A 26,927-nucleotide genomic window follows, 5' to 3' on the forward strand; every position below is an offset into this window, starting at 1 on the left:
GAACCAAAAACTAGAATGAACAGTCCCAGAATTAATCCAGGTTTTTGCGTTACCTACCTGTTGCCCACAATGGATTGCATCTGGCTCTTTTGGTCATCAGGGTTTTTCTATATGTAGCATGAGCTTAAAAGAAAACAAGACAGTTCTGGTCATTACAACAAATTTCAGCAAAATATGCACACAAATCTAGGAAGATGAATTACTCCCTGATGTAAAGTGAACACAAGATCACATGATCAGGAAAGGCAGTTCGCTTCACACAAGTGTAATAAACGTATTCCACCCACACAAAAGCAGATTTTCACACCTGGACTTGGCAGTCCTGGAGATCCTCGTTGTTAGTCAGGAACAAATCTGAGTTCTGCTAGTAGTGAACTTTTAACAAACATGAATAGTTCAGAACTAGCGGAATTCCAGACCTACCCCCGTAACATCTCAGCACCAGTCGAGTAAAAAACAGTAACTAGTATAATCCTAATTAAAAGTCCAACAACTCATCTGCACTAAGGAACTAAAATCCATACAGGCATAAATGTAAATAAAGAAAAAATGAAAAAAGACTTTACAGATATCTTCGTCTTCGGTGTATGTTGCGTTGCTCAGATGAAGTCTTTGTCCCAAACGGAGCTGTTGACAAATGTGTTATGCAGCTTCTTGTAAAGGTACTGTACTTAAGAAAATCACAGAGGCCGGATTAAACAATTAAACAAGCTTTGGCCGACCTCTGATTTCTTCTGAGGTGACCTGTCATTCCGGACAGATTAAAGAGTTGCGGACTGAGGTTATCAGAGGTCTTGGAATTATTCTATTTCCTGGTACGACTGGAGATTTCCTTGTAATCTGATTTGCTCCACAAGCATGTGAGAAATCTTCACCTCCATTAACTTGGTGTCAAAACAAAGTACAACTGTTGTCACAGGTGCAACCCCAAACAACCTCTAATACATTATATACAATTATATAAAATGTGGAAGCTGGAAATTAAAGAACTACTTTCATTGAAATTTGACCTGCAATCATTAAACTATTTGAATATTTAAATTAACAACTGGGCATACTCTAAAAGCACTTACTAGCTAAATTTAGACCTGTGCGTTAACAAATTAAGGTTGATGGAAATTTCTGCATCTCCTTGCTCAAAAATGCAAAATAGATGCAAATACAAGTTTTACCTTAAGTTTTAGCTCTACATCCCAACTCAAATGATCACCAATCCAATTGCAGTTGATGTCATCTGTTACATTGTTTTTAGTAAATGTCTGGGCAAACTATCCATCCATCCATCCATTTTCTTAACCGCTTACTCCCTAGTGCGGGGTCACGGGGGTGCTGGAGCCTATCCCAGCTGGCTACGGGCGAGAGGCAGGGTACACCCTGGACAGGTCGCCAGTCCAGGCAAACTATTTAATATTTGACTGCAACTGATTCACACAAAACAGAAAATGCCAGCTTCGTGCTGACACATTAGAAAAAATTCTGATGATGGCCAGTTTTAAAATATCACATCCTTCGATCTTTATGATAATTCATTCAGTCTAGACAAATATATATTTCACCCGGTATCTGAAATGAATCTTGAGCTCTCTTAAAAGCTCAACTTGCCCAATATATTGAAATTGTCATTCATTTTAACCAGTTACTCTATATTGGTGGTCGGCAGAATCCAATACAGTCCAGTTATGTACAAATATAAAAAAAAAAAAACATTTTGTTCTAAATGTTTATCATAATTGGTCTGAAAACACACTAATTTATTTAAAAAGATACATGATAATTCTTCTCTCTTCACTGTCATTTTTGAAGCTCACAAGTCTTGATGTCTTCTCAAAATACTACGAAGGTGCTCATAAAAAGCCTTTAATTCAGTAACTCTTTAGTTTACATCTTCTGTAAAATACATAGAATGTAATTACTGAAAACACATTAGATCCCACACTAAATTTGTACAGGGAGAAAATGAGATAACAAATCTTTGTATGTGTGATTATTTCATCTAATTGAAAGAGTCTGATGGGGTAAAAAAGGGATAAAAGTTTTTGCAGAGACATTCCTCACTGTGTCACTCACTGCAGTAAAGCCTGTATTTTTAGGTATTAAGGATGTCTGACCTCCTTCACATCATCCCTTGAGACTTTCACAATCCCATCTTTGGAACTTACTTCACCATTTAAGCTGTAAGACATGTCAAACACTGGCTCTGTGCTTGTGCGACACTTGGCTTGTATTCAATTCCCAACCTAACACAAAATTCTGCAATTGTTTTGTACTTTTATAGGTTTGGACACATACGAAAAAAGAATTTAGAAATAATGTTTTACTTCTTGTGTACATCTTGGTCAGTTCTGTTGGACCTTAGTCTCACTGGAACTCTTCTTTTAGTAATTATGTTTACCCTTATATAAACATACATTTATCCACACGTTTAACCAATTGCTGTTTCTTTGTGGCTTAATAAAGTCTACATATTTTTAAAAAGACAGTAATTTACACGGTGATCTGTCAAACACTTGAGACGTGCTGATAAGAAAGAACAAATATGGATTAATGGAAAGATAACGCCTTTATTTTTTTAAGGAGCAGTACACTCATAAGAATAGGTAATCTACTAAAAATAATAACTATTTCATATCTTGCACATGTAGTCCAAGTTGCTACACTATTAGTTAAAATTTTATAGAGCGGGTGGAAATTTACTTCCAAGTGAGATTAATCTCATCCTATTTTGTGCCTTACCCTAATTAGCTGTTAACTAAGTATCACTTGATTACAGTACAAGGAAGTTTATTGCTTTCTGGTGCCAAGTGACATAGGATCTAATCCTATCAGGGGTCAAAACACAGGTATAAAAGGTAAAATCAGATGTGTAGCACCAGTCCCCCGAAGAGGCTGCAAGTGAGAACAGTTTACAGCTACGAACCTCCTTCTAAGATCAGGATGGCAGAAAAGTGGGAAGAACCAGTGTTTGCTGCGAGGCGTCACTATGACGATACAACAAGAGAGTCTATGTTTACTTACACAAACAGCAATAATACCAGAGGTAAAGTATTATTATCTTTTTTTACGTAAACTTTGTATATGTAGACTTGAATATTTGTTTAATTATTAAATTGATTTGTTATCTTTCCACTGAGAATCAAAACATAACTCTAAGCTACTTTCAGTTCAGTTCTTCATCTCAGTGTTGTAGTTTGTGTGACAAGAAAGCATTAGAAACTGTATGTGGCAAGCATTGACTGTACTGTTTACAGACATACAAATGGCCAACTCAAAAATAAAAAAGTTAAGATTGTACAGTATTGTTAAATTCACAATAAATGGTTTGTCTAACTATATAATATTAGTGTAATGCACATTTTAATTTTACTAATTATGTTATTAAACTAAACTACTTGTAATCACTTTTTTCCAGGTCCTTTTGAGGGTCCTAATTACCACATTGCTCCTCGATGGGTTTACAATCTGGCAACGGTTTGGATGTGTTTTGTGGTTGTCGCATCAACCTTCACCAATGGTCTCGTCTTGGTCGCCACAGCAAAATTCAAGAAACTCCGCCACCCTCTGAATTGGATCTTGGTCAATCTTGCAGTTGCTGATCTTGTAGAGACACTTTTTGCCAGCACCATCAGCGTATGCAACCAGTTTTTCGGGTACTTTATTCTGGGACACCCCATGTGCATGTTTGAAGGTTTTATTGTCTCAACTAGTGGTAAGAATAATTTTGTTTTTACTAGAACACTCTGTGTTGAAGGTGTTTTATTTAAAGAACATTATCAGGTTGGTGTTGATCTTGATCTCCTTTAAACCCAGGTATTGCGGCTCTCTGGTCTCTGGTTGTCATCTCATGGGAAAGGTGGGTCGTCGTGTGCAAACCATTTGGAAACACAAAGTTTGATGCTAAATTGGCTATAGCTGGTATTGTCTTCTCTTGGGCCTGGTCAGCAGCGTGGTGTGCTTGTCCCCTCTTTGGCTGGAGCAGGTAGATTGACGTTTTTACTTACGTTTCATGCATACCTGCATGTATAAATATAGTTAATCAGGTAGAATTTCTAAATATATAAATGTAATAAACATTGTTTTAAATTAGATTCTGGCCTCATGGACTGAAAACCTCTTGTGGGCCTGATGTATTCAGTGGAAATGATGATCCTGGATGCCGGTCCTACATGGTCTGGCTTATGATTACATGTTGTATTATACCCCTGGGAATCATCATCGTGTGCTATATTGCCGTCTGGTGGGCTATTCATTCAGTAAGTCATATCACCTGTTCTTTTATATAATATGTCCGGGTGACACCAACTTTTCAAACTCTTACACAGTTTGGACTTTATGATCACAGGTTGCCATGCAACAGAAGGAATCAGAATCAACCCAGAAAGCTGAGAGAGAAGTATCCAGGATGGTCCTTGTCATGATTTTTGCATACTGTTTCTGCTGGGGACCTTACACCTTTTTTGTCTGCTGGGGTACGGCTTACCCTGGATATGCCTTCCATCCTCTGATGGCTGCCTTGCCTGCGTACTTTGCCAAGAGCGCCACCATATACAACCCAATCATCTATGTATTCATGAACAGACAGGTAGAGTCTCCAATCAGTGCAGCAATAAGTGTCTCTTTGTGCCAATTAGATATGTTTGGTTTATGTTTCTAACACCCTTTGTATTTTCTCTCCAACCAGTTTCGCTCATGCATCATGCAGCTCTTTGGCAAACAAGTGGACGATGGCTCTGAAGTATCTTCTACATCAAAGACAGAGGTTTCCTCTGTGGCTCCTGCATAAACCCTTTGTGTTCTCTGTTTTGGAAACAAACTATTGATTTATTTGTTTCTTTATCTCTCTTTTTTTTAGTAAATAGCTGTCTTGCAAAAGGAAAAATCTCAAAAATATATACATGAAGCAAATTAATCAATATTTCACTGGTCTTTCTTCGGGTAAATGTAAAGCCATTTTCCTGAAGTGGTTTCCTACTGTTTATTTGTGTTGATATTATGGCATTCAATTCTAAACCATATTAAAATTAAAAAATACTACGCCTAAAATGATAAAAATATGAACCTCAAACTAACCAACTGTGTGCATCAAAGAAACACAGCTAGTTACTAGCCACCTGGGATTTGGGGGGAAACTAACAGCAGAATAATATTAGCTGACTTTAAATGTTCCCAACTTAAGTTCTCATGCTGTCTTTAACACATCTGTCATTGAGCTTAACATGTCAAGGGTTCTGAAGTCTGCCTCCTAGCGACCAAGAAGTTTGGTTGAAACTTTAAAACACTACTTACTATAGTGCCCGATAGCATTACCATGTTATAAAAATGCCCACTATATTAAATGAAACCCTATTAAATATTAACCCTATAATTCAACATACTAAAAGGTAACTTTGTAGTTTATGACATTTAACATTTATCATAGCAGAATTAATAATTATGTTCTAAAACAAGAGTAGCTACTTTTGGAGGACTACTGAAGAAGTAGCAGGAGAAGTACTGCAACTAAACTCACTTGTGGTTGGTTATGTCAGCATTTAATGTATCACTGCCATTATAATATATCTCTACCATAAGGCAGAAAAAAAATGTTTATCATTGTGTCATTGTAAATTTTAACGGTATGAAACTTACCTCATCATCCAGTTGGCAAGATAATGGACACAATATTGCAAGTGAGCTTTTAATACAAGAATCCGAAACTAGAATGAACAGTCCCAGATTTAATCCAAGTTGTAAGCGTGACTTACCTGTTGCCCATAGTGGATTGCACCTCGTTCTTTTGGGCATCAGCGCTTTTCTATTTGCAGCATTGTAGTGAGAGAAAACAAGACAGTACTTCTCACTAACCTTTACCAAAATATGCACACAAATCTAATATGACAAATTTCTCCCTGATGTGAAGTAAACACAAGATCAGATAATCAGGAAAAACAGATCCAATTTCGCTTCACACAAGTGTAATAAACAAATCCCACCTGATGTTCAAACAGCAGGTATGAATAGCAGATTTTTACACCTGGACTTGGCATTCCTGGAGATCCTCGTTGTTAGTCAGGAGCAAATCTGAGTTCTGCTAGTAGTGAACTTTTACCAAACATGAATAGTTCAGAACTAGCGGAATTCCAGACCTACCCCCGTAACATCTCAGCACCAGTCAAATAAAATACAGTTAGTAGCACAAACTCAAGTAAAAACCTAAATGCTAACATAAATGTGTATGCTGAAGACCTAAAATCCATACAGGCAAAATTGGAAATGAGGAAAAACAGAAAAAACATGAATAGTTCAGAACTAGAGGAATTTCAGACATACCCCTGTAAGATCAGTCAAGTAAAAACAGTATCTATCAGTATCTAATTAAAAATCTAAAGTCCAACAAAACATCTAAACTGAGGAGCTCAAATACATACAGACAGAATTATAAAATGAAAAAACCTTACAGATATCTTGATCTTGGGGGTCTGTTGCGTTGTTGAGGTGAAGTCTTCATCCAACACAGAGCTGTTAACAAATGTGTGATAGAGGTTTCTTTTGAGGGAACTGTACTTAAGAAAATCAGTGTCCGGATTAAATGATTAAACAAGCTTTGGCCGACCTTTGATTTCTTCTGAGGTGAGCTGTCATTCCGGACAGATTAAAGAGTTTGTGGAGTGAGGTTATCAAAGGTCATGGAATTATTCTATTTCCTGGTACGACTGGAGATTTCCTTGTAATCTGATTTGCTCCACAAGCATGTAAGAAATCTTCACCTCCAATGAATCTTACCTGGGTGTCAAAACAAGGTGGAACTGTTCTGACAAGCGCGACCCCAACCAACCTCTAATACCTTAAATAAGATTAGATTAAATGTTAAAGTAAGGGATAAGGTTTAAGAACCACAACTGCATTATATCAAAACTGAGATTTGACCTGCAGTGTTTGCTCTGTGAAATACTTGTGAGTTAGACCCCAAAGACGAAAGCAACTTACAGAACATTAACATTACGAAGAATTATTGATTGTCTCGATATGACTGGAAGTTCTTTTCAGAGCAGGATCTGATGTAGCAGGAGTTTCCTTGTTCGGTAAAAAACAGAGTGTAACTCAACTAAGTGGTCTGTAGCTAAGGAATTGTGACTGAGGGTTAATCCACAGAGAATTCAAGTGTCAAGATGGTTGGTGGCCTTCATGTGTTAAACTGATCACACCAATTTGCAATATATGTCTGTGTCGAGTACAGTCTCAGTTTCCACTGCTACAAAATAACACAAATCTAAGAAATACCACTGAACAGATGCATGAAGAGAAAACACAGGTCCATATAACGTCCGTTGTTGATCAGTGATCAGGACAAATCTTCTTGTGGCTTGAAATTGTTGTCACAATGAGAGAAAGTAACACTTTGTAGTTTGGTAAGAATAGTAGCATGGCACCCAGTGAGCCAAGACAACACAATAGTCAATATGGAATGGAAACTAGTCATGGCAAAGACATTTGAGTTTAATAATACAGAGTACCTGATTGGCAGCTTGACTTTGATAACAAAAAGAAAGGATGAGATGAGACGATAATCTGACAGTGTGCAGGTACAACCCGAAGGCGGAGGGCACTAATGGGCATGAATGGACTGGTTGGAAGCAGGACACTTGGAAAGTAGTCTCATAGACCTGAGCAAACAAAGTCTCACTATGATAGAGCTTGCTGACCTCTCTTCCAGGCCAAGTGGCAGCATCTCACCACCACAGCTAAAGAGGGCACTATAACTTTAGCCATCTGTGGCTTGAATAGGGGTGGTTGGTGCCCATAAACTACTTGAAATAGATATAACCCAGTGTAGGTGTATGCCATGGAATTGTGTGCATATTAAATGTTTCAGGGTTGTACAGTATTGTTATGATCCGGGAGTGCCACAAAAGGCATGAGGCTCTGTCTTGGGTGGCCTGGTAGCTGCATAGGCTCAGGAGTGGAAGATTGTAAAGTGGGGCTTGAAGGAGCAGGGTTGGTGACCAGTAGGTGACAGCTCTGGCCATCCTTCTAACCTTATATAATTTTTGAGTACTGAGCATCTTTAGCATCCTGGCTCACCACTGTAACAAGCAGGAAGCAGTAATCTAAGTTCAGGTGATAGCGGGTGAAAGCGCTGTGTAAATCAAATAATTCTCAAAGCAAGTTTATGTTTTTTTATGTTTTTTTTTTCATTTGCAAGTGAATGAAACCTGTAAGTCAAGCCGTGGAAATTAATTTAAAGCCAAATTTCCATGAAGGATTAAAAGCAATGTAATTGTTTACACAAATTAGGGTGGATGGAAATGTCTGCATCTATTTAGTCAATAATGAAATTAGTGAACAAATACAAGTTTTAACTTGATGACAGCTTCATATCTGAAGTGATCTGATAGCAGGTGATCTCATCTGTTCCAGGACAATGTCTGCAGTAAATTTTCTGGCAAACTATGTAATATTTGAGTGTGCATGAGTTACACAAAACAGAAGATGTCATCATTGTGGTGATGATAGAAAGAAATCTGATGATGACCAGTTATTTGAATATCACACATCCTTCGAACTTTATGATGATTCATTCAGTAACTGGAGCTCACTAAACAACGTAACTTCATCATCTGGGGATGAATATACTGTACCTACTGTATGCAGTCTTTGTTCTAAGTGTTTATCACAATAGATTTGAAAATCACTCATTCATATTTATTAATGAAACGTATCAGTGCTTTTTTGACACTCATTAGTGTCCTTGATGCCTTGTCTTCTCACAAGGCTCTGGAGCTGGCTTTAGGTCCAGCTGATCTTGTGTTACTACGTCACCATGCTGCATTCAGTCAACCATGCTCAGATACTGACAGAAGAACATTCACATGTTAACCCACGGATTACAAAAACACTAGGTTTGTGCAGAAAGCAAGGAATATTCCAAATTTTTGCATGCATTTTTGTTTTCATTTTAATAATTGTTTATCAAGTCTGATACGATAAAGACATTGCTCACCATGACATTCAGCCTGTATTTTTAGGTATTCAACATGTCTGACCTCCTTCACATCATCCCTTGCGGCTTTCACAATCCCATCTTTGGAAGTTACTTCACCATTTAAGCTTTAAGCACTGGCCCTGTTCTTGTGAGACACTTGGCTTATATTCAATTCCCATGATATGTCCTAATATAAGCTTAGAAACATACAAAGGGGGTATTTGGAAAAGATGTATTATCTCTTGTGTATGTCTTGATCGATGCTGTTGGACAGGGTCCATGCCAGACCAAATGTTTATCTATTTATCCACATGTATAACCAAATGATGTTTCCTTGTGGCTGGTGAGTTGCCCCAGCAGTAGTTCAAATTTTATTGAGCGGGTGGCAATTCACTTCCAAACAAGATTAATCTCATCCTATTTTGTGTCTTAACCTAAGCTGTTACAAAGTATCTCTTGATTACAGTTCAAAATAAGTTTATTGCTTTGTGGTGCCAAGTGACACGGGATGTAATCCTATCAGGGGTCAAAACACAGGTATAAAAGGTAAAATCAGATGTGTAGCACCAGTTCACTGACAAGGTTGCAGCAGACAAGAACGATTGACAGCTAAGAATCTCCTTCCAAGATCAAATGGCAAAAAATTGGGGAGAACCAGTGTTTGCTGCGAGGCGACAATATGACGATACAACAACAGAGTCTATGTTTACTTACACAAACAGCAATAATACCAGAGGTAAAGTATTATTACTTTGCTTTTTACAAATCTTAGTATTGTGTTTTGAGGACTTAGATGTTTTGTTTGACTATTACATAGATTTTCCCTGGAATCAAAACCTAACTCTAAGCTACTTTTCGGTGTCTTCAGCTTAGTGTTGTAGTTGAACTAGAATAATGCTACTCCACAAGAAATAACTTGTAATTGGAAAAAACTAATTGTAATGACTTTTTCCAGGTCCTTTTGAGGGTCCTAATTACCACATTGCTCCTCGATGGGTTTACAACCTTGCAACCCTCTGGATGTGTTTTGTGGTCATTGCATCGTCCTTCACCAACGGTCTCGTTTTGGCTGCCACAGCAAAATTCAAGAAACTCCGCCACCCTCTGAATTGGATCTTGGTCAATCTTGCACTTGCTGATCTTATAGAGACACTTTTTGCCAGCACCATCAGCGTATGCAACCAGTTTTTTGGTTACTTTATTCTGGGACACCCCATGTGCATGTTTGAAGGTTTTATTGTCTCAACTAGTGGTAAGAATAATTTTGTCTTTACTAGAACACTCTGTTTTGAAAATGTTTTATTTAAAACATGTTATCAGGCTGATCTCCTGATCTCCTTTAAACCCAGGTTGCAGTGCTCTCTGGTCTCTGGTTGTCATCTCATGGGAGAGGTGGGTTGTTGTGTGCAAACCATTTGGAAACACAAAGTTTGATGCTAAATTGGCTATAGCTGGGATTGTCTTCTCTTGGGCCTGGTCAGCAGCGTGGTGTGCTTGTCCCCTCTTTGGCTGGAGCAGGTAGATCGATCTTTTTACTTACTTGCTTACTACTAGTAAGTTCTACTTACTTAGTTCTATAGTTACCTGCATGTATGAAATAAAGTTTGTGAATAAAGTTAATCAGTGATAATTCTTAAACATAAACTATGTAATAAACATTGTTTTGCATTAGATTCTGGCCTCATGGACTGAAGACTTCCTGTGGGCCTGATGTATTCAGTGGAAATTCAGATCCTGGATGCCGGTCCTACATGGTCTGGCTTATGATTACAAACTGTATTATTCCCCTGGGAATCATCATCGTGTGCTATATTGCCGTCTGGTGGGCTATTCATTCAGTAAGTCATCTCACTTGCACTTTTATATGATACGTACAGGTGGTGCAAACTAGACAGACTCTTACACAGTGTCGATCTATTGATCACAGGTTGCCATGCAACAGAAGGAATCAGAATCAACCCAGAAAGCTGAGAGAGAAGTATCCAGGATGGTCCTTGTCATGATTTTTGCATACTGTTTCTGCTGGGGACCTTACACCTTTTTTGTCTGCTGGGGTACGGCTTACCCTGGATATGCCTTCCATCCTCTGATGGCTGCCTTGCCTGCGTACTTTGCCAAGAGCGCCACCATCTACAACCCAATCATCTATGTATTCATGAACAGACAGGTAGAGTCTCCAATCATTGCAGCAAGAAGTGTCTCTTTGTGCCAATTAGATGTGTTTGGTTTATGTTTCTTACACCCTTTGTATTTTCTCCCAAACCAGTTTCGCTCATGCATCATGCAGCTCTTCGGCAAACAAGTGGACGATGGCTCTGAAGTATCTACATCAAAGACAGAGGTTTCCTCTGTGGCTCCTGCATAAACCCTTGTGTTCTCTGTTTTGGCAACAATCTACAGTAAGAACTACAATGACTTGTACAGAAACTGTATTTTTTTCGTTATTTGAATTTTTAGCAAAACTATAGCAATGCAAATACAAAAGAAATAAAAAACACATAAGGCAAATAAAAGCAAAGTGAACAAAAAAATTCATCGTGTCGGTAATTTTTTCAAAGAACAAGACAAAATACTCAACATGATCCAAAGCACTGTTGCTTCTGCAGGGGATAGCAGCTCATGTCCTAGCTTGTGACGCTTGAGACACCTTTTTTTATAACTTTGAAACTATTTGTAACAAGTTGTAACAATCCAGGAAGAAACTCAATAAATCCTCAGAATTTCACATTGAGTGTAACATTATGACCTCTTGCCAAAACAGCCTTGACCCACTGAGGCATTGGATCTATGGCACTGTGCTGTGCTATCTTGCTTACAGGTGTTAGCATGTAAGCCAGATATCAAGACAAGTCTTGTTTCTTGCAAATCGCTAATGACAATCTTGACATTCATAAGGGTTTTCACCAGTGGGCTTCCGTAAGTGCTCCATAGCAAGACATGCCCCAAGTGCTTGTTTGAGCATTTGAGTCGGTCAGAGCTGAACCCCGCACTTACCTGTGGCCAAGGGGGTGCACACATAGGGGTTTGTGACAAAGAAGTGTCCGATCAGAGCCCCACCATCACCACCGCCACCACGACCCAAGGGGCCTTAGGGGAAGGCTGGGAGCTTGTGAAGAAGTTTCAACATTTTATCATGGAGTCATTTTGATTGCAACAGATTTCATGTCTCACAAAAACTGGTTTTGGCTTTTGCTTTTGTAAGTAACTGTACAGTGTGACCGGATCCAAATGCTGAAAAAGCCATGCTCCACCATCTCCCAGGTGATGGAGGAGCAAAACACCACCGTACTTTCTGTGTGTGATGTTTTGATTAAAGAATGTGTCACTTTCTTAAGAAATCATCATCGATCAGCATACATATTTCCGATCTTAGCTTTGACGTTTTGCTGCTCTTATTCCCTGCTTCATGCCTTCTGCTACTCCTCTTGGTCTAGTGTAGTTTAAAAAAAACCCAGACCTATGTATGTTTGGGTATGATGTTTGCAAAATTTTAGAAATAAGTAGCTACTAATAGGATAAGGAAATAAATTCAATTTTTCTCATTTTTTTTTATCACTCATAAATTCAAAAAGAATGTTTAGGTTAATTGTTTATCTTGATTGTTGTGTATCATTGTGTATCTTATAGCCACTCTGAAATGCTGCTATTGAATGGACTGTTTCAGGGGGCCAGCGTTAAAGAGTTATGGTTAGTTTAACAATTATTATTATTCTATTAAATATTAGTTTAAAACACATAGTAGAAAAGTCAATGTACTTTATATTTTTTCTCTATATTTTCTCAAATACAATACATTTAATATATTTTGTAATATATCCTCCCACACATAAGGCTTTTATTTTTATGTTTTTATGTCTGTATTTTATATTATTGTTTAAACATCAGGCCTGGTTGGTGAGATCTCTTCGAAGAAAACAGTCATAGTACACGACACACAATAAAACAACTTTGCACCATAGTTACACTTGCTCATCAATAGAAATCTCATGATTCAGTCGAAAAGCCTAAAGTTGTTTTATTCTGACATGTAGCCGGATGTTATGAATTACGTCAGCGGAAGAGTTTCCTTTTGCCATACACGTGAAGCCGAAGAAGTCGGAGAAGGTTTAAGTAATGTCTAAAGCTAGTATGTATCTTGTCAGTTGACAAAGTCACTGTGTTCTTCTGTACTTTGTTGGTTTTAAAATTGATTCCGTTGTTTCTCGATCTGTTTTAGAACAAAAACGGGCTAAACGCCTAGGCTTCCTCGGCAAGTGTAAGGTAAATGCTACCATGCTAACTGTGTTCGTGGCTATGTATATTGTTGACACATCTAATTTCAGTAATATATACCCAAACATTTTTTTCAACGCATTAACAGATATATACTAAACATTTGTTAGATGTATTACAGAACTGTTTTTAAATTGACATGTTTTTTTATTTGTGCATGAGCGTCAGCTAGTTAAGAACAAATATTATGGAAAGTAATGTATAAACTACTTACGTGAATTTCCTTTCTGACATTTGCTTTGTGGTAACCACGACATTACAAATAGCAATGACTATTATGTGTTTAATGTAATTTAAAGTATGTAATGTAGTAAGTAATGTTTTGCCTGATACAACATTGACCTGTTGTTTTACATTGAACAACAACAACAATTTGTCCTTTTAATATTACAATTGTAGGAATTTAACTACCTTACTTGAATGACCAACTAAATACCATAATAGTCTGTTTGAAGAAAAATTGCAAACACACAGACTAACCACTGACCCTGTTCCCTGTGGACACTTTAAAGTACATCACCTTTAAGAAAGACTCACTCTCCCCAATCCTTATTACTGTTCTTTTTATGGGAGTTATGGCCCTTCTTATAACCATATGCTTTGTGGAAGTCAACTTACTTATACCCAGCCCCCTAAGTGGATAAGGACATTGCTTCCCAAAAATGTGGAAAAACCCTTGCTGTTATATACAGTGCAAAAATAGATAGTTTATCATAGTAACTCATCTGAAGATTTGTTACAGTATTTAAAAACAGATTTAGATCTTTAAGCATTTACGTAGATGTGGCCAATAAATGTTTTTAGTATAATATTACTTCTTTTTTTTTTTTTTTTTTGTAATGGCTCATTTGTTTTCACATTGACAGTTGAATGGCAGATGGTTGAAACCTTTTAACTGATGTGTTTTTCTCTCCAGGCTCAAAAGTGTGATTCGTCCGGACGGAAAAAGATTACAGAGCAGTCGTTTGTGAAACATGTCAAAGACCAGAGGAGACCGGAGGAAATCAGGAAACAAAGGGTGAATCTTTCATCTACAGGCCTGTACTCTGATTTAATGCTATGTTATTAAGGTTTTAATGGTGAATATCTTCTCTTATTAGCTTCAAGACCTCCAGGAAAAGCAAAAAATGTCCAGAGAACGAGAGATGATGAAAAGGAGAAACTTGCAGAGCTTTCAGAGTGACATTCTTCAGCGACAGAGAGCGTTTGAGCAGAGGGTAAATGTCTAGCATTAATGGAACTGAATGAGCATCACGTATTGTGCAAATTTCTATTGTGATTTTTGGTCTCTGCTTTTGTGTTCACAGGAGACTGAAATGCAGAGTTTGGAAGGAAACCTAAATTTTGAAAATGAGAATTCAAGAAAGGCATATTACAGAGAATTCAGAAAGGTAGACAGCTGTTCTGTTTATGTTGAAACCTGACAAATATGGATTTTAATATTTTGAGTTGCATTGAGAGAATTACTTAATTCATGTGCATTTTTACGTTTAGCTTTTATTTAAACTAAATAAACTAACTAATTAATGCAATCATGCATGATTTAAACATTAACATTTCCTTCTATATTAAAATAATCGTGTTGGGTTTTTTTTTTCTCTAAGGTTGTAGAAGCCGCAGATGTGATTTTAGAAGTTTTGGACGCAAGGGACCCTCTTGGCTGCAGATGTCCTCAGGTGGAGCAGGCTGTCATTCAAAGTGGACTCAACAAAAAGATAGTTTTAGTTCTTAATAAAATTGGTAAGTTGTCTAAGTTATTTGTTGTTCAGTGTGTTTGTGCTTGATTGAAAGGTTAGCAAAACAAAAGACCAAAACGTGCATTTCTTACTGTGTTTTGTTTGTGAAACAAACACTTGATTTACTTTGTCAACTGCTACGCCTGTTGTCCGGAAACTAATCCTTATTAACAAACAACATCTTTACACTGGGTGACATTTTTACTCGGTTTCATTATTACAAAATATGGGTAATGTAGTTTAGCTGTAAACCATTTTTTTGACAAATAACAAATTATTACTTTCACAGTCTCTGAAGAGCAGTTGCTTAAAGATAGATGTCACTGCACATACTGAGAAAAATATAATTTTCTTTCAATGATTCTGATGTGTGGCTATATATCACAGTCCTATTTACGTTAGACTAAAATGCTGGGGTGTAGACACTTGCATCATTTTTACCTTTTCTTTCCCGGATGTACTGTTGTAAAGGTAAAGATTGATTGCCTTCAGGTAGAGCTTGTGTTCACAAACCAGTGGGTGTCAGTGATGTTGAGACACTTTTAAACATTTTGCTCTGTACAAACAACCAAGCCCATTTTTCTTTTAATATAGGAATTTGTGCCCCAGTGTATTTTGTGGCTCACCTATTTTGTCTTTGTATGGATGCCTTGTTGATTTTGGTCTTTTTGTGGTGTCTCTTACAAATAACAAAATATATAAATATCACCAGCCTTATGCTTTATGCTTTTTATTTATTATAGATCTTGTCTCCAAAGACATTGTGGAGAAATGGATTAAGTATCTTCGTAATGAGTTTCCCACGGTAGCTTTTAAAGCATCTACTCAACAACAAAACAAGAACTTGGTATGGTTTATTTCTTTGACTGTATTTGAACACTTGTCTGAGCTCAAATACTAAAGCATAAAGTATTCAGTAACACTGTTTGCCCTGTTTTTCTTTTGTTCCCCGACATGGTTAGAAACGCAGCAGTGTTCCAGTGACACAGGCCACCACGGAGCTCCTCAGCAGCAGTGCCTGCATTGGTGCAGACTGTTTAATGAAGTTACTGGGCAACTACTGCCGCAACCTAGACATAAAGACAGCCATCACTGTAGGCGTAGTAGGTGAGTAGCAAATCCAGTCAGACACCTGGGATTTGATTTCAAGTGAAACTATTTTTGGTAATTTTCTGTGCTGTTTTTATAGGTTTTCCTAATGTGGGAAAGAGTAGTTTGATCAACAGTCTAAAACGAGCACGAGCTTGTAACGTTGGAGCGACACCTGGTGTGACCAAGTAAGTTTACAATATGTTCTTTCTCTGCTGGTTCCTGTTTTTCTTCTTGTTTTGCTAAACGTGTGTGGGATCTTAGGTGCCTTCAGGAGGTGCATTTGGACAAACACATCAAGCTTCTGGACTGCCCTGGCATCGTAATGGCAACTTCAACATCTGACGCTGCAATGATCCTTCGGAACTGTGTGAAGATCGAACAGCTGGTCGATCCCCTTCCGCCTGTTGAAGCCATCCTCCGACGCTGCAACAAGGCACAGGTTTGTCATCAAATTTTTCTTGATAGTTGGTGTGTTACTATGTTGTGTACTTTCTCACTGCCATTATAATAATTGTGTTGGATGTGCAGATCATGGAGCACTACAGCGTTCCAGACTTTCACACGGCTTTGGAGTTCTTGGCATTGCTTGCTCGGCGCCAGGGCAAACTGAGAAAGGGAGGACTGCCCGATACTGACAAGGCAGCAAAGAGTGTGTTAATGGATTGGACAGGGTGTGTAATATGTAGAATTTATTGGAAGTTGTATAAATGATGATTCAAGTATGAATTTAGCATTGTGATAATTTCTGCTCATTATAATCAGGGGAAGAATCAGCTACTTCACACACCCTCCAGAGACACACACTCTCCCAACACACATTAGTGCTGAGATCGTTACAGAGATGGGTAAAGCTTTTGACTGGGATGAGCTGGAAAAAGGAAACGAGGAGGTTCTTGCAGGTAAGTTAAAGTTCAAATAACACGAGGACACAAGCGGAAACCCCTGTAGACATGTTTATAATCTACATACAATGTTTTAATATTAGCTCATGATAACATGATAAAATATTAATTGAAACAGAAACTACACTCCAAATTATGTGGATGTAATTAGTTCTCTATGTTTTAGAGTCATCTTGTCCTGATGTCCAAATGGGATTCTGCATGGAAACCACTGGAATGACACAGGGAGGGCAAAGTCAAGGTGTGTGTTACCTGGAAATGGACAGAGGGTGTCTGGAAGACACAGCGTTGAAAGGTGAAACCGAATCTATGGAGGACGACCAGGACCCAGAGGTGAGCACCTTCACATCTTCAGGGTTTACTAAATAACATAATCTTATGTCCCGAACATTTCTGAAACACAGTTTATTCAACTGACTTAGTTCTGATATTTTTCCTGCTCAAAAATAGTTTGGGCCAATGACGGTGGAGATAAAATCACAGAAGTCAAAGACATGTCAACCTGCAAATGAGACTGCAGCCAGGGCTCCGGATTTGAAGGACATCTTTAGTGTGGACCCTCTGCAGCAGGGCCAGGCACTGCTGGCTGCCTGCAAGAAGAGGAAGAAAAAACAGAAAAGAGCTGGTGTGTATCAATATCAGTCCTTAGTGGAATGATGCGCATAAATATTGTTTCCTTTTGAATTAAATAAAATATTTCTCTCTCTCCTTTGCAGAGAAAATTGCCACCAAACTCTCAGACATTTTGACATCTTCAATGGACTTTTCATTTGCAGACCACTAATTAAAAAAAGAAATTAAACCTACTATCTGATTTGTCCTCATTGAACAAAAATCGATCTGCTATTTAAAGTAATGGTAGATAAAGCTTCATATTATAACACTTAAATTGGGTGTTGACGTTTTTTAAGACAAAAGTTGAGAATAAACTACCTGAGGTAAAGCTGTGTCATCGGGCAGAGAAATGAACCTTTCCCCTGTCTAGTTCCGGGTAATGTGCGTGTGATGACCTCAGCCCGTCTACCCGAGGTAAACAACGCTGAGGCTAGTTCTCAGCGACTCTGAGCGATGGGAAAGACAACAGGCGTCTTCGAGGATTTATGGATGTGATCATATCTAGGAAATCTTCTACCACAGTACGTTATTGACGTTTCTATCAGCAACGTTCACGTGTATGTGTCAGTTTGTTGGGGAACTTCTTTCGGCTAGCCAGTTAACCGCTAACTAGGATGCGACTTCCTATTTTTAACTTTCTTGCTACGTGATGCGGCAGCTGTAACGCCGCTGTCTTTCTCAAATCCAGCTCAACTCATTCCTTTTGGCTGCCTATGGAGTGACAAGAAAGCGATTAGCGTGTAAATGTGCGTTTTAGCAGCGTGTCTGCCGCCCGTGCGTTGATATGGGCCCGTTAGCAGCACCGAGCTGTCAAATGATCTCTGCTAGCGTAACTCACGGCGGTAGATTACAGACATAAATAGAAGATTGCGAAAACGGCTCTAGCACAGTGGGTTGTATCTATCCAGTTTTAGAAACGAACACGATATAAAATACGCTAGCCTTTAACGTATGTTGTCAGTGTTGCTCGGCTACTGCCACATTAGCTTTACACGGCTCACCGCAGGAAGCAGCCGCGTTGACAGCTAGCTAACGCTACGTGCTCCTGTGGGATGGAAGGCGACTCAACGTGTTTCAAAGTCTCCTGTCCACACGGATTTATTTGAAGATTTCATTGTGATTAAATATGACTTCTGGGCCTCGGCGTTAAGTATTACAGCAGCGAGAACTACAATACGATGCTGCCAGTATTATACGAACCCAGAGCTCACGTAGACGTGCAAGAAATTGCCCACTAATAAACCAATACTTTATGTAGTATTTAAATATATCACCAGACTTCTGAAGTTAAAGGTTAGGAGAAAGTTAAGAGAATTTCCCCGCATGTCAAGTCACGTTTTCTCTTATTTATTTACTTATTTACACCTTGACCTGCTCTAATGTGGTCAGGATGGACTCGGAATCCAATCAGTCTTTACAACAGTACATTCTGTTAAATAAGGGTACAAGTAATGCACGTGTCTACATCCCAGCATTTTAGTCCAAAGTAAATGGGGCTGTGATATATAGTAACACAAATGTGCAAGGTTACGGTACTGACCTCCTACAGGCAATAGGTGACCTGTTAAATGTAAACCAGGATGAGAGTCATTCTAGTGTGTGTGTGTGTGTGTGTGTGTGTTATGAGCAGATGAGCTACATCTTAATTGCACCGGTCAAGGCAGCAGGATCCCCCAAAGACTGTCATTCACAATGTTGAAGTAGTTGTAGGACCAGTAGTGGAGCCGTGATGCGAAACTGTTTTCACAGTGCAAGGTGTTCTGCAACATATTTTAGGACTGTAGAGCGTTTGAAAGTGTGAGTCAGCAGTTTAGAAAAGCTCTTCCCTTTTGGGAATTTCCAATGCACTTTAACATAGTTTCTCAGTTTACCTTTCATTATGTGTAGTAAAATGGAACCAGTGAACATTGATTATGTTTTTTTTTTATTTTGGATGAAGCTGTTTAATGTGAGTGTGAGACCTCCAAACACACAGATTGTTGGGTTTAAAGCTAGAGCGATACACACTGCACAATTTGATGCATTTCGATTCTGTTTGACAGCTCCATCTCTAGATCTGGATCTTCCTTCTTCTCGCCATGTCGTCCCGTGTGTTGCTGCGGCAGCAGCTGATGCGAGAACAAGCCCAGGAGCAGGAGCGACGTGAGGCCCAGCAGCAGGCCTCCGCCTCTCAGCTTCGGGTGTCTGAGTCCACTCCAGCCATCTCTGTCACGATGCCCCCAAATGCTCCCCGTCCCCCTCCAGCACAGGTGCCTGTGGAAGTGTTGAAAGTAAGAGCTTCCAATTTTGTGCATGAACCTTTTCTTTTTAATGTATTCTATCAGCCATTCAGTGCCACAGCACAGTCCATTAACATGTGTCTGAATCATCAGGTGCAGACTCACTTGGAGAACCCTACAAAGTACCACATCCAGCAGGCCCAGAGGCAGCAGGTGAAGCAGTATCTCTCCACCACTCTGGGCAACAAGGCAGTCACTCAGACAATGGGTGTAGTGCCACAGTCCAGTTCTGCACCTGAAGTTGCCCCTACTGCCAGCAGTGCCCCCAACAGTCCCATGGCTCTGCTAAACATCGGCTCCAACAAGGAGGAAGTATGGGAAATTCCTGCTTTAATACCAGTCTGCTGGGTTTACTGATGCAGCAAATTGCACAACCTTTCTGCATGCATGCAGTGGTTTTTGTTTTTTGGAGAAGTTAAATGTCTAGCCTTCTGCTCACCTCCAACTTAATTGCTTTTTCGTTTGTTTTGTAATAATGTTCCTAAAGGTCCCACGGTGCTGATGCATACCTTTTTGTCATTAGCCTTTTTTGGCCTGTTGTCACAATATAATGTTACATACTACACCTCCTGTTTAACCATAGCAGCACTTCTCTTGTACACGTCCCTCTCTTTGAAATCAAGCCTCTTGCATTTGTTTAGGCCATGTAACAATAAATGTTTGAAGCTTTACACATGGTTTAGATTACAAAGTGCACTATATGCATACATGTTAACTCATTTCCCATACATATTGCTGCTTTCTCTCATCTGCTTTGTCTAGATTGACGATGTGATTGACGACATCATTAGTCTTGAATCCAGTTTCAATGACGATATCATTACATTGATTGACTCGGGTCTTCAGCTTCCAAGCACGGTATGAAAAACATGACTTTATTTGACTATGAACACTTCCCCTTTAAAGCTATGCTTCCTCTAGGTTTTGTAAGCTCTTCTTCAATTCCACAATCACAAAATAACAGAGTGGATTCCATGCAGCTCTGGGGGCACAGATTTTGTTATATTACTAAATGGTCTCTGATTTGCATGAAATCCTCAAGTTGTTGAAGTAAATATACAGTTCTGGCACGCAGCTGCTATTCGTCACAGACGTGTTGCATGGGCGGGGTAAAGCAGTCAGCATGTACAAGACAGAGAGAAGCAGGACGCAGTGAGTTGGGCTCATAGAAGCTTTTTGTCAGATGAAAGAACATTAGCCCCAAAGGGTTTCTTTCGTCCACAAAATGGGAATTATGGTCATGCTGCTGGAGGAGAAGAAAAAAAGTGAGGTAAGAATAGGATAAATGGATTTTTGTGCTTTGTTCATAAAAATAAGTTCAGCTTTTACTTAAGGATTTTCTTAAGCACCAGTTCTGTGTGTCGAATGTTCACACCTAAATTAGCAGAGCAGCCCCTTCAACTAAATTAAGAACCATAGTAAACTGAGAAATAACAGAGTGATCTATTTAAATATACCTGCATGTTGTGCAGCACGTTGTAGCATTTTTCATGACGGCAGCTTAATTCTATTTTGAACTGGAGGAACAGGTTGGTCTAAACTAAACAGGAACGGGGAAGGCATCTTTTTTTTCTTTCACAGATTTGCTTCTAGTTTTGGGCTGATCGCTGCCTTATCATGATTTTACAAGTAAACACTGTATTTTTCTGCAGCTCCCAGGAAACCTGCTGGATGTATACCATAGCCCAGGAATGGCAGCACCTACTCTCACTGTCAGCAATTCCTGCCCTGCCGATCTTCCACAAATTAAAAGGGAAATTACAGGTATGATAACTTTTGTCAGTTTTTTAATTCAGGCGTTGACAATGACAATGATTTTTTGCATGATAAAATGTGAATTTGCCGTACAGATTCAGATGCCAAAGCAATGTTGAAGGAAAGGCAGAAGAAGGACAACCACAACCTCAGTAAGTCTGGGTTTATTTCAACCATTCTAACTTGTACAGCATCCTCGCTACACGGTAAAGCTCCAGGACATCCTGTTTGATCTTGATGTCCATGTATAGCCAACAGTGCTTGTTTAGTGGTAACAGTGGCTGTTGAAGTAAACATGTATGTCATGGTCTTCTTTCTTGGTCTACCTGTTTACACTTGTTTACAGTTGAGAGGCGGCGTCGATTCAACATCAACGACCGTATAAAGGAGCTGGGTACTCTGATACCCAAGTCAAGTGATCCGTAAGTGACGTCTAATTTAACAGGATGTTATTGTGGTTCTTCTAAATGATTTACTGTGTAAAATACAAAGTGTTTCATTTTTGAACACTGTGTCTATGCAGCTGGTCAAAATTAATCTTTGTGTTGGTTCTTTGCTGCTGCTGCTGCTACAATAACTCACCAATGTCACAACCATGACAGAGAGATGCGCTGGAACAAAGGCACCATTCTGAAAGCGTCTGTAGATTACATCAGGAAGTTACAGAAGGAGCAGCAGAGAGTGAAGGACATTGAGGTTCGACAGAAGAAGCTGGAGCATACCAACCACAGTTTACTGCTGCGAATCCAGGTCTGTTTGATGGTCTGTGGTGTTAGATGCTGGCATGTATACAGCCTTTCATGTCAACACATGCACGTATGCAATTTGAGTAAACATGGTAGTTACATGCGTAAAACATGCTCTTTTTGTCTAACCGCTAAATGCAAGGATGCACATGCACACACTGCTGCATTTCTTAGTGTTTTTATGTTTGTAAATGCAACATGTATTTACATCAAAGTTTCATCACGAGCTGTGTTATATTAATTCAACATAATGCAGAGTTTTTAATAAGATGAGGAGCTAATAAAAAAAAAACCTTTTGCTAACACCAGTGTATTGTAAAAGGGAAGTAGGTGGGAATTATGACACGACCTGAAGACACTAACACTCTGCTAATACTAGGAAGTGATGTTTTTGGCAAGTGGCTGTGTAATAGTCAAATGTTTGGTTCACAAAAGCTTAAACTTGCTTTAACAAGCCAATCAAACCTACATTTTTGAATTTTAAAGGTCATTTACTTTAGAGCAACACTAAAAGGAATAACAGCTCCTAGATGCTATGACATATTCATATCTTCAGTGATAGATGCAAATGTGCTGCCCTTTTTTTTCAGGAGCTGGAAATGCAGGCACGGCTTCATGGCGTCCAACCTGACCCCTCTCTGCTGCAGCAGCACGCGGTCCCACAGAGCGGCCCATCTCTGCCCTCCAATACGGGGGGAGCTTCCAACCACAACCTGCTCGCTCTGGGAGCCATGGGACAGCCTCTGCCAGCCTCCTTCCTTTCTCCACCTTCCTCTGACTCTCCTGCGGGAGTCACCCTGAGCAGCCCCCTGGACTTGGGCAGTCTGAGCTTTGCGGAGCTCGATGACACCTCGGCGTCGGCGCTCTACCCCGACGTCGGCTTGGGAGACATTCTCATGGACGAAGGGTGCGCCTTGTCTCCAGAGGGAGTGGCTGAGCCGCTCTTTTCTCCTTTGTCACCAGGTGCCTCCAAAACCAGCAGCCGCAGGAGCAGCCTTGAAATGGACGAGGACTTGTGATGAGCCCTGTGTGGGGGTCAGTGACTGTTTAAAGGGGCAAGGAAGTGTCTGTCTTTAGAAGAAGATTCTATTTGTTTGACTATAGAAATGGAGTTAAATAAAAAATAGTAGTTAACAAAAGTAGATCAACATGAACATTAAGGTTGCATCTTTTTTATTTTGCCATACGAAGCTAAATATTACAGTTTTTTTGGGGGGTTGCTCAGATAATTCTGTCTGGGTTTATAAATGTAATTTTATTAACATGGCGTATTGTGTAATTGGGTATGGACTTAGCTGCAAGAATGCACACATTCTTGAATAGTTTTTTAAGATTTAAGAGGGATCTAAAGTGTGCTTGAATTTATGATGCGCTTGTTTATAGGGAAGAAAGCTGTGAGGTTTCTTTTCCACTACAGTGGCATAACAAAGTTATTAAGATTTTTATACATCTATATAGTTTTTTGTTTGTTCAACTGACTGGAATCAGGGTTTGTTCAAAGTATGCATGCTAATTCATGTTGGGTTATTTTCACCAGCAGCTACAGAAGGGATCTTTGTAAAGTAAATTGGCAACATGTGAAATATTTCCTGCATATTGTAAATAAGATTATTTTATTTTGATCAATTTTATTGCACCTTATGTATTGCAGTCTATGCATTTTACGAGAGCTTTGGTCTGACGGCTAATACCCAGGTTGCATGTATTTGTTATAGACATTAAGAGCAGTGGGGGAAATCACTTGCTGCTGTAGCTAGTTAGCCAAAGCAGGACTTTTTCCAGAGTAGCTACGATTTACAAATCAACATTTTATTTTTGATTATATTCACTTGCAAGACATTTATCTTTTTGTAGTAGTACTGCAGTTCATCAACATGTTTTGATACCTGAACAGTTAGTAAGGTTTTTTCTCCTGGCTAATATCTGTGTTTTCAGTGATCGTCTCCATTAACCCCTTCGCTCACAGATTTTTCTGGTTAACATAACGTCTGCCAACGTTGTGGCATTTTGATGATCAGATGCGAGCGTCTATAATAACGCTCTTGGCAATGGTAGGATGGATTCTGTAGGTTTGATCTTTTTAAAACAACCTCTAGCGTAAAGTGTTAATGTTTGTCGTGTGAAATCTACAAAATAGCCACAAACTTTAGGAAGGCATTTTACATTGCCCGCTGCCTCACACCACTTTATGTACAATGTTAATGAATGAGTGTTGCGTGAAAAGGTTTTTTGCATATGTTTGTTGTTGTTTTTTTTTTTACTGTATTGTCTTTACTTTTCGAAAACCCTAAAACGTATTGATACACCCATACTTTTAACTAGTCTTTGAGCTGGTGTAATTAAAACTAATTCGCCAAGAACATCAGAACTTTAGGAACTAAGCAAGACCTTAATGTGTGCTCTTTTTTGCATTTTCAACTCTTTTGTTTTAGTGTGAAAATCAGCTCCACTTTATAATTCAATGTTGTTATTTGTGTTAATTTGCAAGTATCTATGATCAGCTGTCACTGCTCAAACTTGATCCCATCCACAATAACACACCATGACAGACTGTTATATCCTGACATATGTAGTTGAGTGCTAACACTGACTGTTAACCTTACACCTAATATTTGTGTCTTGTCCCTACAACTTGGCTTTTAGGAAGGATTAACAAATAAATAATTCCCATTGGTTCGTGTGTGTGCTGTTGTCATTGGCCAGCCTTCGTCATTAGTGATAAAGCATTTGAGAGACCTCCATGGCGAGGTCCAGGCACTCTGTAGCCTGGAGGCAGATGTCACAAATGGGACAGTCGCACATGAAGCAGGGAGCACCCAGGCAGCTGCAGAGGTCGCAGTGGTGGGTCATTTCCATGAGGGGCTGAATGGTGGCGGACTCGCAGCCGCAAACAAAGGAGCACAGTGACCACACGCACTCGTTACACCCTCTCATTGTGGCCACTAGGCAGTCCAGCGGCTGGCAGAAGAGGCAGGCCATCAGGACGGCAGCACAAAGGTCTCACATGGAAATAGAAGCAGATAGACAATGAAATGGGGAAGCATTTAAGTTGAATTGATCAGTGGAAAGGACCGATTTGTGTACCTACCTTCTCTGTCTGCCTCGGTGTGGGCAGGTGTGACTTTAAGGCTGTCTTGGCTCCTGCTGACTGATGTAAATGACTGGCTCACGTCATAGACTGTGCAGGTTTCTGTGGAGGAAGTCAGCAGGGCACACAGCGACTTTGGCTGGTCTGTACCTGCACAACTCGGACTAAGAATGGACACCGTCCTGGTCACTGCGTGCTTTGGGTTGGATTCACCAAAAAATTCTGATGCAAATAAAGAAATTAACATGTCAATACTGCCATCCGGTCACTTGAGTGTGACTGTTTTGTGCTACTTTTAGATTTAGAATACAAAAGATTGAAATACTCGTACCTGCAGGTATGGAGGTACCTGTTGTTTTGTTTGCATTTATAGAGATGTCAGTTGAGGATAATTCTGTGTCCTCAGTGGAAACCTGTTCTGAAAAACTACTGGCTTCTGTTAAAAGCCCTGTACAAAATAAAAAAGGCAAATTGTTATTTATGCTGTTTTTTAATACACGTTAATAAAAATCTGCAGTATATCTCTTAGTAAAACTCTGAAGAACACCTGTATCAACACTGTGAGCTCTCACAAGTGTCTTTAAATCCACAGACTCGAAGTCTTGAAGCTGTAATTTGTCATTTTTCCTGTCGCCCATTTTTGAATAACATCTGCAGACTCCTTGGCACCGATCAAGGCATCCAAATAAATGCGTTGACTGTTTTAGAACAACAAAAACGTAAATAAGGACATTAATAATTTTATTACCAGTAATAAACAAATAACTTTTTTATACATAAAACTATGTATTTGCAGGCCCAGAGTCAGATGTGTTGCTGAGGTTTCATAGCTGTACATAAGTGATGAGTGGACAACTTCAATGAGGCAGAGAAGTTAATCTATTATTAATGACCATTTTAGAAGCATTTATAATGTAGATGAAAGGCACACAAATCCTTGCAGGTACATGACAATGTGAGATCTTAATTATTTTATTTCAAGTAATACTTGTCTTAGCTGAAATAAAAAGGTATTTTAGCAAATGAAGCAGAGAGAACAGAAAAAAGAGTATTTTGCTGTGCTATATTGTTCAGTTGTGTGATGCTTCCAAATATGAAGTAATCGGTAAAATAATAGAAAACATGTAAAGTGTGCAGTGTAAAATTGTGTTTTCTGCAATAAATTAATCAATTTATATATCATACCTTTTAATGTAGTAATCTGGTAAATTAAAATCCACACCTATGAAATTTTGGATATTTTCTAAATGTGATTCCTTTCTACATTATTTCTATTGTTTTAGTCAGTCATGCATTATCTTTGTGAAAAGAAATCTGTACTTACAGTTCAGGGCATATTTTAGAAGCAAACAATCTCGTACAGTTATATTGACAGAGGTGTTCGTCAGTGACCAGTCAGCTGTAAGAAGTAGAGATTCAACTGCACCAGCAGCAGAGATTTTCACAACCTCTTTCTCCTCTCTATCCCTAAGTGTGTGTGTGT

General features: G+C 39.1%; 5 protein-coding genes and 1 long non-coding RNA gene across 7 annotated transcripts; 4 read left to right on the plus strand and 2 right to left on the minus strand.

Moving 5' to 3' along the window:
* Positions 1–2,863: 2,863 nt before the first annotated feature.
* LOC114856007 (red-sensitive opsin-like) lies at positions 2,864–4,906 on the plus strand. The gene is made up of 6 exons (XM_029151580.3): positions 2,864–3,037; positions 3,410–3,706; positions 3,808–3,976; positions 4,085–4,250; positions 4,340–4,579; positions 4,679–4,906. Exons 1-6 carry the CDS (start codon positions 2,935–2,937, stop codon positions 4,778–4,780), a joined length of 1,077 nt encoding a protein of 358 aa, XP_029007413.2. The 5' UTR covers positions 2,864–2,934; the 3' UTR covers positions 4,781–4,906.
* A 3,979-nt stretch (positions 4,907–8,885) lies between these two features.
* LOC114855766 (red-sensitive opsin-like) lies at positions 8,886–11,477 on the plus strand. Its single transcript, XM_029151200.3, has 6 exons — positions 8,886–9,695; positions 9,915–10,211; positions 10,309–10,477; positions 10,632–10,797; positions 10,887–11,126; positions 11,226–11,477. Exons 1-6 carry the CDS (start codon positions 9,593–9,595, stop codon positions 11,322–11,324), a joined length of 1,074 nt encoding a protein of 357 aa, XP_029007033.1. The 5' UTR covers positions 8,886–9,592; the 3' UTR covers positions 11,325–11,477.
* Positions 11,478–12,969: 1,492 nt separating this feature from the next.
* On the plus strand, positions 12,970–17,767 carry gnl3l (guanine nucleotide binding protein-like 3 (nucleolar)-like). Its single transcript, XM_029150876.3, has 15 exons — positions 12,970–13,085; positions 13,176–13,219; positions 14,148–14,249; positions 14,332–14,448; positions 14,539–14,622; positions 14,836–14,971; positions 15,711–15,814; positions 15,930–16,074; positions 16,157–16,244; positions 16,321–16,498; positions 16,588–16,730; positions 16,822–16,958; positions 17,128–17,294; positions 17,412–17,586; positions 17,678–17,767. Exons 1-15 carry the CDS (start codon positions 13,073–13,075, stop codon positions 17,743–17,745), a joined length of 1,701 nt encoding a protein of 566 aa, XP_029006709.1. The 5' UTR covers positions 12,970–13,072; the 3' UTR covers positions 17,746–17,767.
* LOC114855594 (uncharacterized) lies at positions 15,682–18,034 on the minus strand. Its single transcript, XR_003785948.3, has 4 exons — positions 17,895–18,034; positions 17,464–17,551; positions 17,214–17,354; positions 15,682–16,482 (listed from the first exon to the last, which is right to left on the minus strand). It is a non-coding gene; the product is annotated as an uncharacterized LOC114855594 (long non-coding RNA).
* Positions 17,958–25,032, plus strand: tfe3b (transcription factor binding to IGHM enhancer 3b). 2 transcript variants are annotated; one of them, XM_029150877.3, is made up of 9 exons: positions 17,958–18,097; positions 19,619–19,846; positions 19,949–20,167; positions 20,618–20,713; positions 21,508–21,619; positions 21,706–21,762; positions 21,957–22,032; positions 22,213–22,360; positions 22,947–25,032. In XM_029150877.3, exons 2-9 carry the CDS (start codon positions 19,655–19,657, stop codon positions 23,373–23,375), a joined length of 1,329 nt encoding a protein of 442 aa, XP_029006710.1. In that variant the 5' UTR covers positions 17,958–18,097; positions 19,619–19,654; the 3' UTR covers positions 23,376–25,032. The 2 variants fall into 2 exon arrangements, with proteins under 2 accessions (XP_029006710.1, XP_029006711.1); XM_029150878.3 differs by lacking the exon at positions 17,958–18,097 and adding an exon at positions 18,189–18,322.
* Positions 24,605–26,899, minus strand: si:dkey-245f22.3 (uncharacterized protein LOC492819 homolog). The gene is made up of 5 exons (XM_029150879.3): positions 26,769–26,899; positions 25,992–26,142; positions 25,776–25,892; positions 25,445–25,666; positions 24,605–25,355 (listed from the first exon to the last, which is right to left on the minus strand). Exons 2-5 carry the CDS (start codon positions 26,080–26,082, stop codon positions 25,069–25,071), a joined length of 717 nt encoding a protein of 238 aa, XP_029006712.1. The 5' UTR covers positions 26,083–26,142; positions 26,769–26,899; the 3' UTR covers positions 24,605–25,068.
* Positions 26,900–26,927: the final 28 nt, after the last annotated feature.

Source organism: Betta splendens, chromosome 5, assembly GCF_900634795.4.
Source record: "Betta splendens chromosome 5, fBetSpl5.4, whole genome shotgun sequence".
In the NCBI taxonomy this organism is placed as follows: Eukaryota; Metazoa; Chordata; class Actinopteri; order Anabantiformes; family Osphronemidae; genus Betta; species Betta splendens.